General features: G+C 47.2%; 1 protein-coding gene across 4 annotated transcripts in view; it reads right to left on the reverse strand.

Moving 5' to 3' along the window:
* SH3PXD2B (SH3 and PX domains 2B) overlaps window positions 1-13,991 on the reverse strand; it is a 115,501-nt gene that overhangs the window by 34,826 nt on the left and 66,684 nt on the right. For all 4 annotated transcript variants that reach the window (XM_017969674.4, XM_054251750.2, XM_002744576.7 and 1 more), the window contains exons 5-6: window positions 11,248-11,339; window positions 3,099-3,124 (exon numbers count right to left, since the gene is read on the reverse strand). In XM_017969674.4, coding sequence (XP_017825163.2) covers window positions 3,099-3,124; window positions 11,248-11,339 — 118 coding nt within the window. The remainder of the gene's footprint in view (window positions 1-3,098; window positions 3,125-11,247; window positions 11,340-13,991) is intronic.

Consider the following 13,991-nt stretch of genomic DNA (forward strand, 5'->3'; position numbering starts at 1 on the left):
ATAATTGCAATGTCTAAATATTGAGGCAGGCAGCTAAAGCTAAATTCTAGGAGTTGCCAAGTGTGAAATCAAAGGATTCCTAGGCAAGGATATCACTTCTGTGGCCCAGTCAGAAACACGAGAGAGGAGGTGATGAGAAAGAGGAAAGTCTAACATTGGAAGGCTGATTTTATTATTAAGTGTTATAAAATATTCTTAAGATGTAGAGTGCCTAATCTACCAGAGAAGTTTTCTATTTGGGCATATTTTTTCTTCATGATAATATGTCTTGAATTTTAAAAATGATGGGTAAAGTGGGATTTTCCTTCCAAAGATTCACTATACTGCCAATCTTGCTGAAAGAGTCAGTAAACAAAGAATGCTTTTAAGTAAGGGTTAGAAAAATCAGGAAGAAAGATGCTCCTCAAATAATTGGATGATCTCTTGACTTTTGGTGAGAAGATTCATTTTCTGCAGGATGAGCAGAATTTGAGACCATATTAGCCAAAGTCTGTAGGAGCCAGCCAGCCAGTCATGACTGGGAAATGCCACAGGCAGATAAGCCTTCTCCAAAGCAGAGTTTTGGCACAGAAATCTCAGGAGTTAGTCTGTCAATGTTAGATCCTTTTAAAATTCAATCCAAAAGGCCAATTCTAAAATAAAGGAAGTGTTCAAAGGTCAATAAGATACACGGCTAATCCCAGCTTGGGCTCTTAGTTTGAATGAAGAAAGATGCTATTTTCCACCCAGTTGAATTATAAATAATCCATCCCCATCATTTCAGGTGAATGATACAACAACAGTCGCCACAAATTAGAGCTTCTTACCCCATTTCCAGACAAGACCCCTCATCAAGCCCGTTCCGACTGGACATTTGTGTTTGTCACAAACCAGAGCTGTCTCTTTCCTCTCTTCTCTCCCCTCCCACACTCATTCCTTCTAGGGAAGTCTCCACACACTCAAAACCAGAAACTCTGCCAGCCCAAGAGCGGCAGCTCCTCTTCTCTCTGCTCTTTTCTAAGAAACATGTAATTATCTCTGGGGCTCAGGAACTATTTGCAGCTTTAGCAGGATACCACGGCTCTGGCCAGTACCTATTAAACGAGAAAGAAGAGCTAGAAACAGACTGTTGGGAAAAGGCTGAAGTTAATTCCGACGCCATTCCTTGAGGCAGAGAGAATGACTGTGGGGCCTGTCAGGTTGAGCATAGGGCCCGTACTCAGGGGCAGCAAAGGTACTGGGGCTTTTTAATTTGGAATTTCTACTTGATATGGTTTGGATCTGTGTCCCCAACCAAATCTCATGTCGAATTGCAATCTCCAATATTGGAGATGGGGCCTGGTGGGAGGTGACTGGATCATGGGGGTGGGTCCTTTATGAACAGTTCAGCACCATCCCCTTGGTGCTGTCTCAAGATGGAGTTATCAGGAGATCTGGTTGTTTAAAAGTGTGTAGCACCTCCCCTTGCTCTCAGTCCTGCTCCTGCCGTTTAAGAACTGCTCGCTCTCCCTTTGCCTTCCACCATGATGGAGAGCTCCCTGAGGCCTCCCCAGAAGCTGACCAGAAGCCTCTATGCTTCCTGTAAAGCCTGCAGAACGATGAGCCAATTAAACCTTTTTTCTTTATAAATTATCCAGTCATAGGTATTTCTTTATAGCAGTGTGAGAATGAACTAATACACCACTGCTGGTCAGGGGCACCCATGTACTTTAAGTAATAGTAGTAGTAGCAGTAAAAACAGCATCAAACATACATTACCAACCATGGCCAGGCACTGTTCTAGGTGCCTTACGAATATGATTATAAATCCTATCATAATCCCCAAGGCAGCCTGCCATGATAAACCCCATTTTACAGATGAGGAAACTGAGGCCCATAAGATGATGCATCCTTTTTCACTTCTAGGATCTCTGCTTTCACCCCTGATCCTCATCAACCCTCTCAAACCTCCTAGAATCCTAAGAAATTAAACAGTGTTGGATTCTGGAAGTTGTGAAGTCCACATTGGCTCCAGGTGAGGTATGGCTGGGGCCTTTGCAGATGACCTTGGGTGGCAAGAAGAAGAAGTTGGGCCACTGTTTATATAAATTTATAAACCCCAGGGGAGAGCTCAGTCATTCCTCTGTGCATTCCCAAATCCCACTTTCTCTTTCTCTATGATTGCTTCTGAGAGAAGAGTTGTGTCATCCAGGCAATGGAAAGATGATTAGGAAGGAATATAATGTACTGTAGGGAGAATGGCAATAGGGTTGGGAATTGCTTGATACTGCATCTGTCATTGCCCAAAACGGGAGCTGGGCCTGGTGCCGAGGATGTCAAATGGATATGGCCCAAATCTACCACACATTCTTCCCTCCCAGCCTGTGCCTGGCCATCCTCTCAGCCCGGGATGCCCTTCACTCTATGGAAAGCTCCAGCTCCTTCATCAAGACCTAGGAGGAAACTGAGGCCCATGAAAGGGTGCATTCTTTTTCACTTCTAGGATCTCTGCTTGCACCCCTGATCCTCATCAACCTCCTCAAACCTGGAATCCTAGGAAATTAAAGAGCGCTGAATTCTGGAAGTTCTGAAGTCCACATTGGACTTCTTTCCGACCCCTTATCACACCTGCAAAGAATGCTCTCAGCTCTCAGCTACCATATTACTCTGTATAAAGTGGAACAAAGGCATTTACCTCCTGATATCATAGCTAGGAAGAAATCTGTCTCCCCATTTCCATGAAGGCATTCCCTGGAAAAGACTCCAAGTCTCAACCACTTGGCAGTTTTTTGGCGTATAAGATGAAACAACCTCAAATACTATTTTTGGGAAATGGGATGGGGTATCACCCAATCAATCAAACATCCATCCATCCATCCATCCATCCATCCATCCATCCATCCATCCATTCATCCATCCATCCATCCATTCATCCATCCATCCATTCATCCATCCATCCATCCATCAATTTACCCATCCCTTCTTCCCTTCCCTCCCCTCCCTCCCTCCCTCCTACCCACCACCCATCCATCCCCATCACTGTATCCCCAGCATAGAACACAGGACCTGCCACACAGTAGGTGCTCAGCTGGAGTTTGCTATACAATGAATAAAGCGAAGAAAATAGAGAATATTCTTACCAGATTTCTTTTTCCCGACGTGCTCCCTGTACAGGAAAGAAAGGGGGTGGGAAAGAGTAATGAGTCAGTATTTGCCATGTATTAACATGAGTTATTCTGCTAGAAAACTGAATTCTCCACCCCCCACAACATCATCAGTGAATGAATAAAATCCAGGCCAACTAGAGGGATGCTGACTTCTTCAAAGAGAAAGAAGTTCTCTTAATTCTGCCCCTTTGCCTGATAAGTGCTCTGATGCCCTGAGGACCAGTGTCTCCACTTATTTGTAAACTGGAAGTTCTGGAGAGGAGCTGAAGAGAGATGCACAGTTTGAAAATAGGAATTAGGTCCCCATGCTGCAATGAGCCTGATGTCTACTTCATCAGGCACAGCAGAGGTCCCGGCCCCATTTCTTGGGGTACCGGAAGCAATAGACATGGGGCAGAAAGTGCTTGAGACTAAGTGTGCAGGCAACACACTAAAACTGGGCAGAAGTCTGGACAGCAGTGAATACAGTGCACCTCCCTAGTAGAGACGGGAGACACTACCATGTGCTAGAATTCACGGGGAATGATGAATAGTGACTCCCTTACATTTGTTGACTATGACAGAGTTTATAAATGCAACTGTATCAGTCAGGTGCAGTGACTCACGCCTGTAATCCCAGCACTTTGGGAGGCTGAGGTGGGTGGATCACCTGAAGTCAGGAATTAGAGACCAGCCTGGCCAACATGGTGAAACCCCGTCTCTGCTAAAAATACAAAAATTATCTGGGTGTTGTGGTGCACGCCTCTGGTACCAGCTACTCGGGAGGCTGAGGCAGGAGAATTGCTTGAACCTAGGAGGCGGAGGTGTAGTGAGCCAAGACAGAGCAAGATTCCAACCTGGGGGTGGGGGTGGGGGCGGGGAACAACTGCATCACAAATGCAGCATTACAAATTAGGGCTTACAAAGCACTTTTAAAGTAAGTTATCTCATGAATAATGTTTCCAGTGGTTGGGCTGGGATGGACATTGTGGCAACAGTTGCATTAGCTAATATTATGAAATGCTACTAGACCTGGTGCCAGCACCCTGCTAGCACTTGCAGTTTACTCACTCAACACTCACGAGGACCCCCGGAAATAAGTATCATTATTATGATGATGATGACGATGATGATTGAGACAGAGTTTTGTTCTTGTGGCCCAGGCTGGAGTGCAATGGTGCAATCTTGGCTCACCACAACCTCTGCCTCCTGGGTTCAAGCTATTCTCCTGCCTTAGCCTCCCAAGTAGCTAGGATTATAGGCATGTGCCATTGCGCTCAGCTAAATTCGTATTTTTAGTAGAGATGGGGTTTCTCCAGGTTGGTCAGGCTGATCTCAAACTCCTGACCTCAGGTGATCAGCCTGCCTTGGCCTCCCAAAGTGCTGGGATTACAGGCGTGAGCTGCTGTGCCCAGCAGGTATTATTCTTATTACCATTTTACAGATGAGGAACAGAGAGGCTAAGTAATTTGCTCAAGGTCACACAGCTCGCATGTAGCACAGCTAGAATTTGAACCCAGCTCTGACTAACTTTTAAAAAACTGAGATATTATTGACAAACCATAAATTCATCTTTTAGGCTGGAAGTGGTTGGTCACACCTGTAATCCTAGCACTTTGGGAGGCCCAGGGTGGGCGAGTCACCAGAGGTCAGGAGTTTGAGACCAGCCTGACCAACATGGAGAAACCCCATCTCTACTAAAAATGCAAAAATTAGCCGAGTGTGGTGGCACGTGCCTGAAATCCCAGCTAGTTGGGAGGCTGAGGCAGGAGAATCGCTTGAACCTGGGAGGCGGAGGTTGCAGTGAGCTGAGATCATGCCATTGCACTCCAGCCTGGAAGACAGAGTGAGACTCTGTCACAAAAACAAAACAAAACAAACAAAAACTCATCCTTTAAAAGTATACAATTTGCTTGTTTTCAGTATATTCACAAGGTTGTCCAACCATTACCCCTAATTCCAGATCACTTTCGTCACTCCAAAAAGAAGCCCTGTACCCATTGGTAGTCACTTCCCATTCTCCCTCCTCCAGAGCTTAGCAACCACAAATCTGCTTACTGTCTCTTATTTGCCTGTTCTGGACATTTCATATAAATAGAATCATATAACGTGTGGCCTTTTGTGTCTGGCTTCTTTCATTTGGCGTAATGTCTTTGAGGTTCGTCCGTGTTGTAGCATGTATCAGCACTTCACTCCTTTTTGTTGCTAAGTAATATTCCACTGCGTGGAGAGACCACAGTTTGTTTGCCCATTACTAAGTTGCTGGACATCGGGTTGTTTCCACTCTTTGGCTATTACGAATAATGCTTCTGTGAACATCTGTGTACAAGTTTTTGTATGGACATATATTTTTATTTCTCTTGGTTGTATACTTAAGAGTGGAATTGCTAGGTCTTATGGTAACTCCAGGTTTAACTTTTGAGGAACTGCCACACAGATGTCCACAGCAACGGCACCATTTTATATTTCCACCAGCATTGTAGGAAGGTTCCATCTTCTTCATATCCTTGAAAACACTTGTTAGCTCTCTTCTTTTTTTAATTTAAATTTTTAGATGGAGTTTCGCTCTGTTTCCCAGGCTGGAGTGCAGTGGCATGATTTCAGCTCACTGCAACCTCCACCTCCTGGGTTCAAATGATTCTCCTGCCTCAGGCTCCCATGTAGCTGAGATTACAGGCGCCTACCACATCTGGCTAATTTTTGTATTTGTAGTAGAGATGGGGTTTCACCATGTCGACCAGGCAGGTCTCAAACTCCTGACCTCAAGTGATCTACCTGCTTTGGCCTCCCAAAGTGCTAGGAATACAGGTACGAGCCAGCATGCCCAGCCTATTTGTCCTCTTGATTACAGCCGTTCTAGTGGATGTGAATTACATCTAGTGATATTTCACTGAGCTTGGATTTGCATTTCCTGATGGATAATGATGCAAGTCTCATCTCATGCTTATTGGCTATTTGTGCATTTTCTTTGGAGAAGCATCTATTCAATGTCTGGCTTTTTAACCACCAAGTAATAATGGTTTGGAGCAACCTGGGAGAGAGCAGGAGGGAGCTAAGCCAAGCCCAAGAGCCAGGGGCTTCACTCCTCCCGTATGTCTGGGAGGCACAGCAGAGTCTGGTCCGGTTGGGCTGGGGCGGTGGTGATGTCCTCCCTCCAGGCATTATATCCCTGTGGTTGACCTTCACAGCGCCCGTAAGGAGAGGGTGAGGATCAGAGTGTATGTCCTAGCCCACCTTCACTGGCACTCACTGGGTTCTGGTCAGAAAGCTACATCTGGGCTGACTCACTACATCCTCACACTTCCCTCTGAAGATTACTCTATTTTGCAGATGGAGATACTGAGGCCCAGAGAGGTGAGGTCTGAGGCCCAAGACTGGAACCCAGGAAGTCTGGCTGGAGCCCACTCTCCTGACCACCACCTGGACCGTCTAGTGACTGAAGTTCCCCCCTGGGCTGCTGTTCCAAGATGCACTAACCAAGGCTCCTCCAGGCTGCTTCCACAGAAAGCACCAGCCGCGGGAGTTGCCGTCCAGGCCTGTGAGCTGAGCCGTGGTCTAGGCTTAAGTATTGGGCTCTTACTGGCCACACACCCCTGCTTCTATTGTCTCAGGCAGAGCAGAGGAATGGGGATGGCAGGAGACTCTAGCGTTCAGGCAGCTTTGGCATAAGTTCGCTCAAGCAGGTGCGTCATCTTCTTGGTGTGACATGCTTGGGGTGTTCCCAAGTTTTCCTATTTATGGCAGCCAAAACCCTCCTCCAATAGCACCAGCTGTTTAGGAAAGACCCCCAAAATCCATCTCAAGCCCTAACATGGGATGAGCTTCAGGATCCTGACCAAGAGAACAACTCCACTGAGTATAACGCTCAAGTTCACTATCCCTAAACCAACAACCAGGGCCCAGCTGAGACTGCCTGCTGTGGCTCTTGGGCCCTTGGCAACCTCCCCACCTTACTTCCTTTTCAAATCCTGGCTTAAAGACAGGAAGGCATCACTAGGTAAGCACCTGTCCTGAGCCAGACACCATCCTTTATGGGCTGAATCTTGCTTAGTCCTCACAACAAAGCTGTGAGCCAGGGTAGTGGCACCCACTTTACTGATAAGGAAATAAGCTCAGAGAAGTCAAGTCATTTGTCCGAGGTCACACAACTGGGAAGGGACAAAGAGATTTGAACTTTCCCTTTCTTTCCAGGAAGGCTCAGAACCAGACACATATACTCCAGCATGATGCTTGCTAGCTTAGCTCAGCTGCTACTTGGCACTTTCTTTGGTACAGCCTAGGCTATGTTTTGTATTTTTAGTGGATGTTCTATTTGTGTATGCATGGGTGCCTGTGTACCCGCATGTTCACGCCACCTTTCCCACTGCCTTTCCCACCGCTGTGGAAGTCAGCAGGCCCTCCTCATCTGCTGCTGAATGGAGAACAAAGCCAGTGGCCTTGGCTGGATGCTGCATGGGCTGGGAAATCCTGTCCTGCGCTGTTTCTACAAGCCCAGCCAGCAAGCTAGCGGGGCTGCCTCTGCCACCAAAGAGAGGAAGCCAGAGAGTGCAACAAAGCCACCATGCAGCCTCCGGGACTTCCCACCTCCTCTTAAGGGCTGGCTCCCGCCCCGTGTCCCAGAGTGTCCTACCTTCCTGAAGATGACCAGACTCCTCCCAAGCAAGGCAGCTGCCCCTGGCCTGGCCCTCTCCCCTCTATATGTGTAAGTTGGTCTGATGCTTGCTCCGAGACTGGGGCCACTGAAACCACCTTCGCCAGGGAGAGGCCAAAGCCATCCTAGCACTAACATTTGGAAGGGCTGCCAGGGCTGGGCTGCTTCGCTTCAGGTCCATGTACAAGATTCTGCACAAATGAGGACCTCCTGAAACTGCAGGTGCTGTTTCAGGAAAAGGGAAGAAAGCTTTTGCTGGAATCTCTGAGTGGTCCATCATGCCCCCCAAAGTTAAAGTCTCTGGGACACTGAGATAAGGGAGAAAAAAATCTGGCTATCATTGAATCCAGGGGTCCATGGAACTCAATACTACTCTCACGGCTGATGTTTTCTCCTTTCCCTGCCCTTGGGCAATCAGGTCTGTAGAGCACGTCCCAAGTGCTTTCCTCTACATCTCATTTGATTCCCCAAGCAATGCTGTGAGGGAGGTGTCATCAGGCCCATCTTACATAAGAGGAGACTGAGGCAAGGGGTGGAAAGACCTGCTCAAGCTCACCCAGTTTGAAAGTGGCTCCTACAAATGAGTTTATATGTGGAAACCCTAAACCCCAGTGTGATGGTGCTTGGAGATGGAGCCTTGGTGGGTAATTAGGTCATAAAGATGGAGCCCCAGGATGGGATTAGTGCCTTTATGAGAAGAGACATGAAGGTAAGAGGATCACTTGAGCCCAGGAGTGTCAGACTAGCTTGGGCAACATAGCCAGACCCTGTCTCTACAAAAAATTAAAAAAAAAAAAAAAAAAAAAGAGGAGACATAAGAGAGCTGACTTTCTCTCTCTCTCTTTTTATCTCTATCATGTGGGGACACATCTGCAAACCAGGAAGTGGCCTTCACCAGGCACTGAAATAGCTGGCACCTTGATCATGGACTTCCAGCCTCCAGAAAGTGAGAAATACATTTTTGTTGTTTAAGCCACCAGTCTGTGGTATTTTTGTCATAGCAGGTGGAACAAACTAAGACAGTAGTCAGGCAACTCTTCCTGCCGAGGATGTATCAGGCTGGGCATCTTGATCAACTCTTAAGAGACAGTGCTGGAATAAAGACAGCAACGTCTGGACATTCTGAGAGGGGCAGCACCATGAGCTGCCACCTCCTGAGCAGCTGGCATGGCCTTAGAATTTTTCCCTGTGACAGTCACTCAGTCCTCGCCATCACCCTAAAAAGTACAGCTACTCCCATTTCACAATGGAGCAAGTGTGGAAGCCCAGAAGCAAAGCGAGGGAGGCTCACACCACACAGCTCAGGAGTGGTAGAGGCGGGATTTGAAACTGGGCGTACTAGATTCCAAACTCAAGTTCTTTTCTATTAAGTAAGCCTCTTGTGTGGGACTGAGCTTAGGTTCAGACTCAGACTGACACAGGGAAAATTCATCTTCACCTCTTCCAAACTGTGCCTCTCTTTCATTATTATTTTGTTAAAAGTCTCTTTTATCATTCTTAACCTCAGCTGCCTCATCTGTAAGTGAGGAATGACAGGTTTTCTGTTTTTGTTTTTGAGACAGAGTCTCCTCTGCTGCCCAGGCTGGACTATAGTGGCAGCGATCACTGCTCACTGCAGCCTTGACCTCCTTGGCTGGAGCAATTCTCCCATCTCAGCCTCCGAGTAGCTGGGACTAGGCACTATGCAACCATGCCTGGCTAATTTTTTTGATTTTTAGTAGAGACAGGGTCTCACTATGTTGCTCAAGCTAGTCTCTCCTGTGCTCAAGCAATCCTCCTGGCTCAGTCTCCCAAAGTGCTAGGATTACAAGCATGAGGGAATGACAGTTTTTATCTGGCAGTTTTGTGAGAAAATGAAGTGGAAAGGGAACACAATGAGCTCTGTATCCTTTGATTCACCTTGTGCAGAAATTATCATTGAAGCCAGAGGCTAAGAGCCTGAATGGCAGTTCACTCCTGCAAACCCGGGAGGACCGTAGACAAAGGTGGTCTGAGAATGTTTCCCCATATTTCCTGATGGCAATACAAGTTGGGAAACGCTCACCAGATACCAACGCCAAAGACACTAAGAATGAAAACATTAGCCAGCATGAGCTTAACATCCCAAATGATCAGATTTATATTCTGTATCTTTATGATTATTTTTAAATTTATGAAACCATGTCTTGGCTCCTGCGTTGGCACGACATTCCCTTGTGATGTGTGATTCAAAGGGTTATTGTTGCCTCTTACAGAATGTCTCCCTTGACTCCAAAACCACGCGCTTCTGTGCACTCACTGTGAGAAGCTGTATTTACTTGATCCGTGCTCATCACAGGAAATGGTGCATACTGGAATATATTTTTGCAGGAACTTAGGTCTACTCAGCTGTGTGCTAGCAAACCATCCATCCTGAGTGGTGCACTCGGAGATCTGTGGCCTGAGAACTTGATTTTGGAGGTCACTGTGTGTATGTATAAATTATAAATGACCTGACTTCACTTGTTAAAACACTATGATGCTTTCCCCTCACGAGTCTATTTAAAAAATTTTTGTGACTCCAGCAGATCATTTCCAAAGGCAGCACATGTCTTTCTCTCTCGATACATGTAGGTGCTCAACACACTGCCCGCCATGCTGGCTGTTCCGCAAACTCAGCCTTGGTTATGGCTGCTGCCTGGGGCATCCAGCGAGCACAGGGCTAAGAGTGGCTGTGCCTACTTCTGGAACAGAGCCTGGCTGGCACTTTTTAGCCCTTCTCGAACGAGCCCGGACGGACCCCAAACTCTGCCCACTCTTGCTCCTGTGACCCCAGGACACTCCCACACCGTGGGCAGGTCTCTTTTCCCCACTGCCATTTCTCCATTAGCCAGATCCCTTCCTGCTTTCCCCAAAGCACCATGCGTATGTCAGTGTTTCAGGCCAGCCAGGGTGTTGGTGTTTAAGTGCAGGTAGGCAGGTAGTGCTTGGGTTTTATGTGGTGTGCCCAGGCATCTGGGCATGTGGCCTGTCCACTGTAGGGAGAAGCGACAGGGAGGCAGGGCTGTGGTGGACATTTGGGACAGCTTTGGAGCCTGGCTGAGCAGGATGAAATCCTGGCCCTGTCACTTGCTGGCAATGGGATCATCGTCGGTTTGGTTTGCTCCTGCATTCACACCCCCGGCAGTTCCTGAGTACACCCACCTCTGTGGACAGAAGCTAGATGAATCTACGGCTCAGCCCCTGCCTCGCAGGCTCAGTCTGCCCAGTTCTGACACACCTTGATAAGTGCTGAGGGCAGGTGCAGAGTATTATGAAATGACAGGAGTGGCACTCAGCCAGTTGCCTTCACCTGTCAAACGGGACACTTACGATCCACTTACAGTAACTCTGAAGGCTACGCGAAGTGTGGCCTCACAGGGGCTTGGCTGATGAAAGCCACTTTGGGCTGCAATTCGCTTTACTTGGGGGTGGCTGGCCTGGCAGGAGGAGGGCTGTGGGGCTCCATCTGGGGAAGCCCACAAACAAACTTACTCTTTAGGGGGATTCAGGTCTTCAGGTCTTGTCTCAAAGAACTGCAGTACCTCATCACACTGAGAGATGTAGGGGGGCAGCTGGATGAGGGCCTGGAGAAGAGAGAGGCAGGTGAGTGCAAAGGAGGCGAGAGGGCTGGGCGTGGTGGTGCACACCTGTAATCCCAGCTATTTGGGAGGCTGAGGCAAGAGAATTGTATGAATCTGGGAGGCGGAGGTTATAGCGAGTGGAGATCATGCCACTGCACTCCAGCCTAGGTGACAGAGGAAGACTCTGTCTCCAACAGATAGACACACACACACACACACACACACACACACACAACCAAAAAGCAAAGGAAAAAGAGGGGTGTTAGGAATGCTATACACCAGTGCTCTCAAACCCAGGGAGGCACCAGAATCACTTGGAGGGCTTGTTAAAACACAGATCGTGGAGCCCCACCCGAGTTTCTGATGTAGTAGTTCTGTGGAGGGGCCTGAGAATATGCATTTCTAAAAAAGTTCCCTGGTGATACTGCTGGTTTGGGGAAAACACACACACACACACACACACACACACGTCACAGTATATTTGTTTAAGTAGTATGTCCACATTTAGGCAAAATCAGACCATACTGTACATGCTATTTTGTAAACTGATGCTTTCACTGAGCTATAAATTGTCAACTTCATGACATTTCATTATTCTTTTTTTTTTTTTTTTGAGACGGAGTTTTGCTCTTGTTACCCAGGCTGGAGTGCAATGGCGCGATCTCGGCTCACCACAACCTCTGCTTCCCGGGTTCAAGCAATTCTTGTGCCTCAGCCTACCAAGTAGCTGGGATTACAGGCATGTGCTACCATGCCCGGCTAATTTTTTTTTGTATTTTTAGTAGAGACGGGGTTTCACCATGTTGACCAGGCTGGTCTCGAAATCCCAGCCTCAAGTGATCAACCCACTTCAGCCTCCCAAAGTACCGGGATTACAGGCACCTGACACATATCATTATTCTTCTATAATATCCATACTGGATATTGGATGTCTATCTATAGCTGTATCACACTTTATTCAACTAGTTGTCTACTGGTGAATCTTTAGGTTATTTCCAACATGCTCACATACATGTCTTAACTCACGAATCTGAAGCATTAAAGTGAAGGGACTGTTTTATGATTTGGAGAGAGGTTCAAAGTCTCCAAGTTAATGAGGGGTTGAAATAGATCTTCCATTAGCCAAAGTCCACATTAATCTGCCCCAGTGACTCACTGGCTGTGTCACAGAGCCTCGAGTGTGTCTGGCAATAGGTTGGACAGAGGGTAGGTGGAGGGCACAAAGTAGCCCTCTACAAAGCTGGTTTATCTACTAGCAGGTATTCATTCAATGTTTCAATGAGCATTTTCTTTCTTTCTTTTTTCTTTTTTGAAACGGAGTCTCGCTCTGTTACCTAGGCTGGAGTATAGTGGTGCGATCCCGGCTCACCGCAACCTCCGCCTCCCGGGTTCAAGCAATTCTTCTGCCTCAGCCTCCCGAGTAGCTGGGATTATAGGCATGCACCACCACGCCTGGCTAATTTTGTATTTTTAGTAGAGACAGGGTTTCACCATGTTGGTCAGTCTAGTCTTGAACCCAATCGCAGGAGATCTGCCTGCCTCGGCTTCCCAAAGTACTGGGATTACAGGCGTGAGCCACCATGCCCAGCCTCCATGAGCAATTTCTTTGTGCCCAGTACTTTGCTAGTTTCTGTGCCAAATACAAGAGAAGTACAGGGTACACTCTGCTCATTAAGGGATCTGAAACTCAGACATGGCCATCATAAACAAACAGCTCAGTTTAACAAATATTTACTTAAGCCTTGTTTGGCCCAGGTCCTGGACCAGGGTAATGAGGATGCAGATCTGAGGGTGGTTCAGGTGGTTCATGCATACATTCTGTTGCAAACACCTGTGCAGACAGCACACGTGCATATGCATGAATTGCACAGGTGATTCTCTCAGCTAGGCCACCCAGGCAGTGCATGCTCTGCATAAGGCTGGACTCTTCTCTCCTAGAGAGCCTCAGTTTCCTGGTGCCTCTCCTGTGCCTTCTCACCATGCTGAGCCTGAGTTTGGAGTCTGGGCTAGAAGAGAATGTGTCTTGCATTTTCTATATAATCAGCCCTTAACAGCTCACCACCCAGCTCCCAAAGTGATCAACCCTGCAGCAGTCCTGGGCTCTCATGGACCAATGGAGAGATGAACAGAGTCTCCAGTGTGGTACCTTTTACTGGGCTTCGGGGATATTTTGACCCTACATGTTATTTCTCCCATTAAAAAAATTAAATTGTGGTAAGTACACACAGTAAAAAAGTTTACCATCTTAACCATTTTCAAGTGTGCTGTTACAGTGCATTTAACACATTCACACTGCTGTGCTACCAGCACCGCCATCCATCCACAGAAACTTTTCTTCTTGCAAAACTGAAACTCTGTACCCATTAAATAACAACTACCCTTCCACCCTTCCCCTGGGGACCACCATTCTACCTTCTATCTCTAGGGATTGATGATTCCAGGTAGCTCATGTAAGTGGAATCATACAGTGTTTATCTTTTTGTGTCTGGCTGCTGTCGTTCAGCATGCTCATCCATTCAAGGTTCATGCTTGTAGCAGGCGTCAACACTTCCTTTTAAAGGCTGAGTAATATTCCATTGTAAAACCACCTTTTGCTTATCATTCACCTGTCGATGGACACTTGGATTGCCAATCCTACATGACTTTGAGTCAGGC

Source organism: Callithrix jacchus, chromosome 2 (assembly GCF_049354715.1).
Source record: "Callithrix jacchus isolate 240 chromosome 2, calJac240_pri, whole genome shotgun sequence".
Lineage (NCBI taxonomy): Eukaryota > Metazoa > Chordata > Mammalia > Primates > Cebidae > Callithrix > Callithrix jacchus.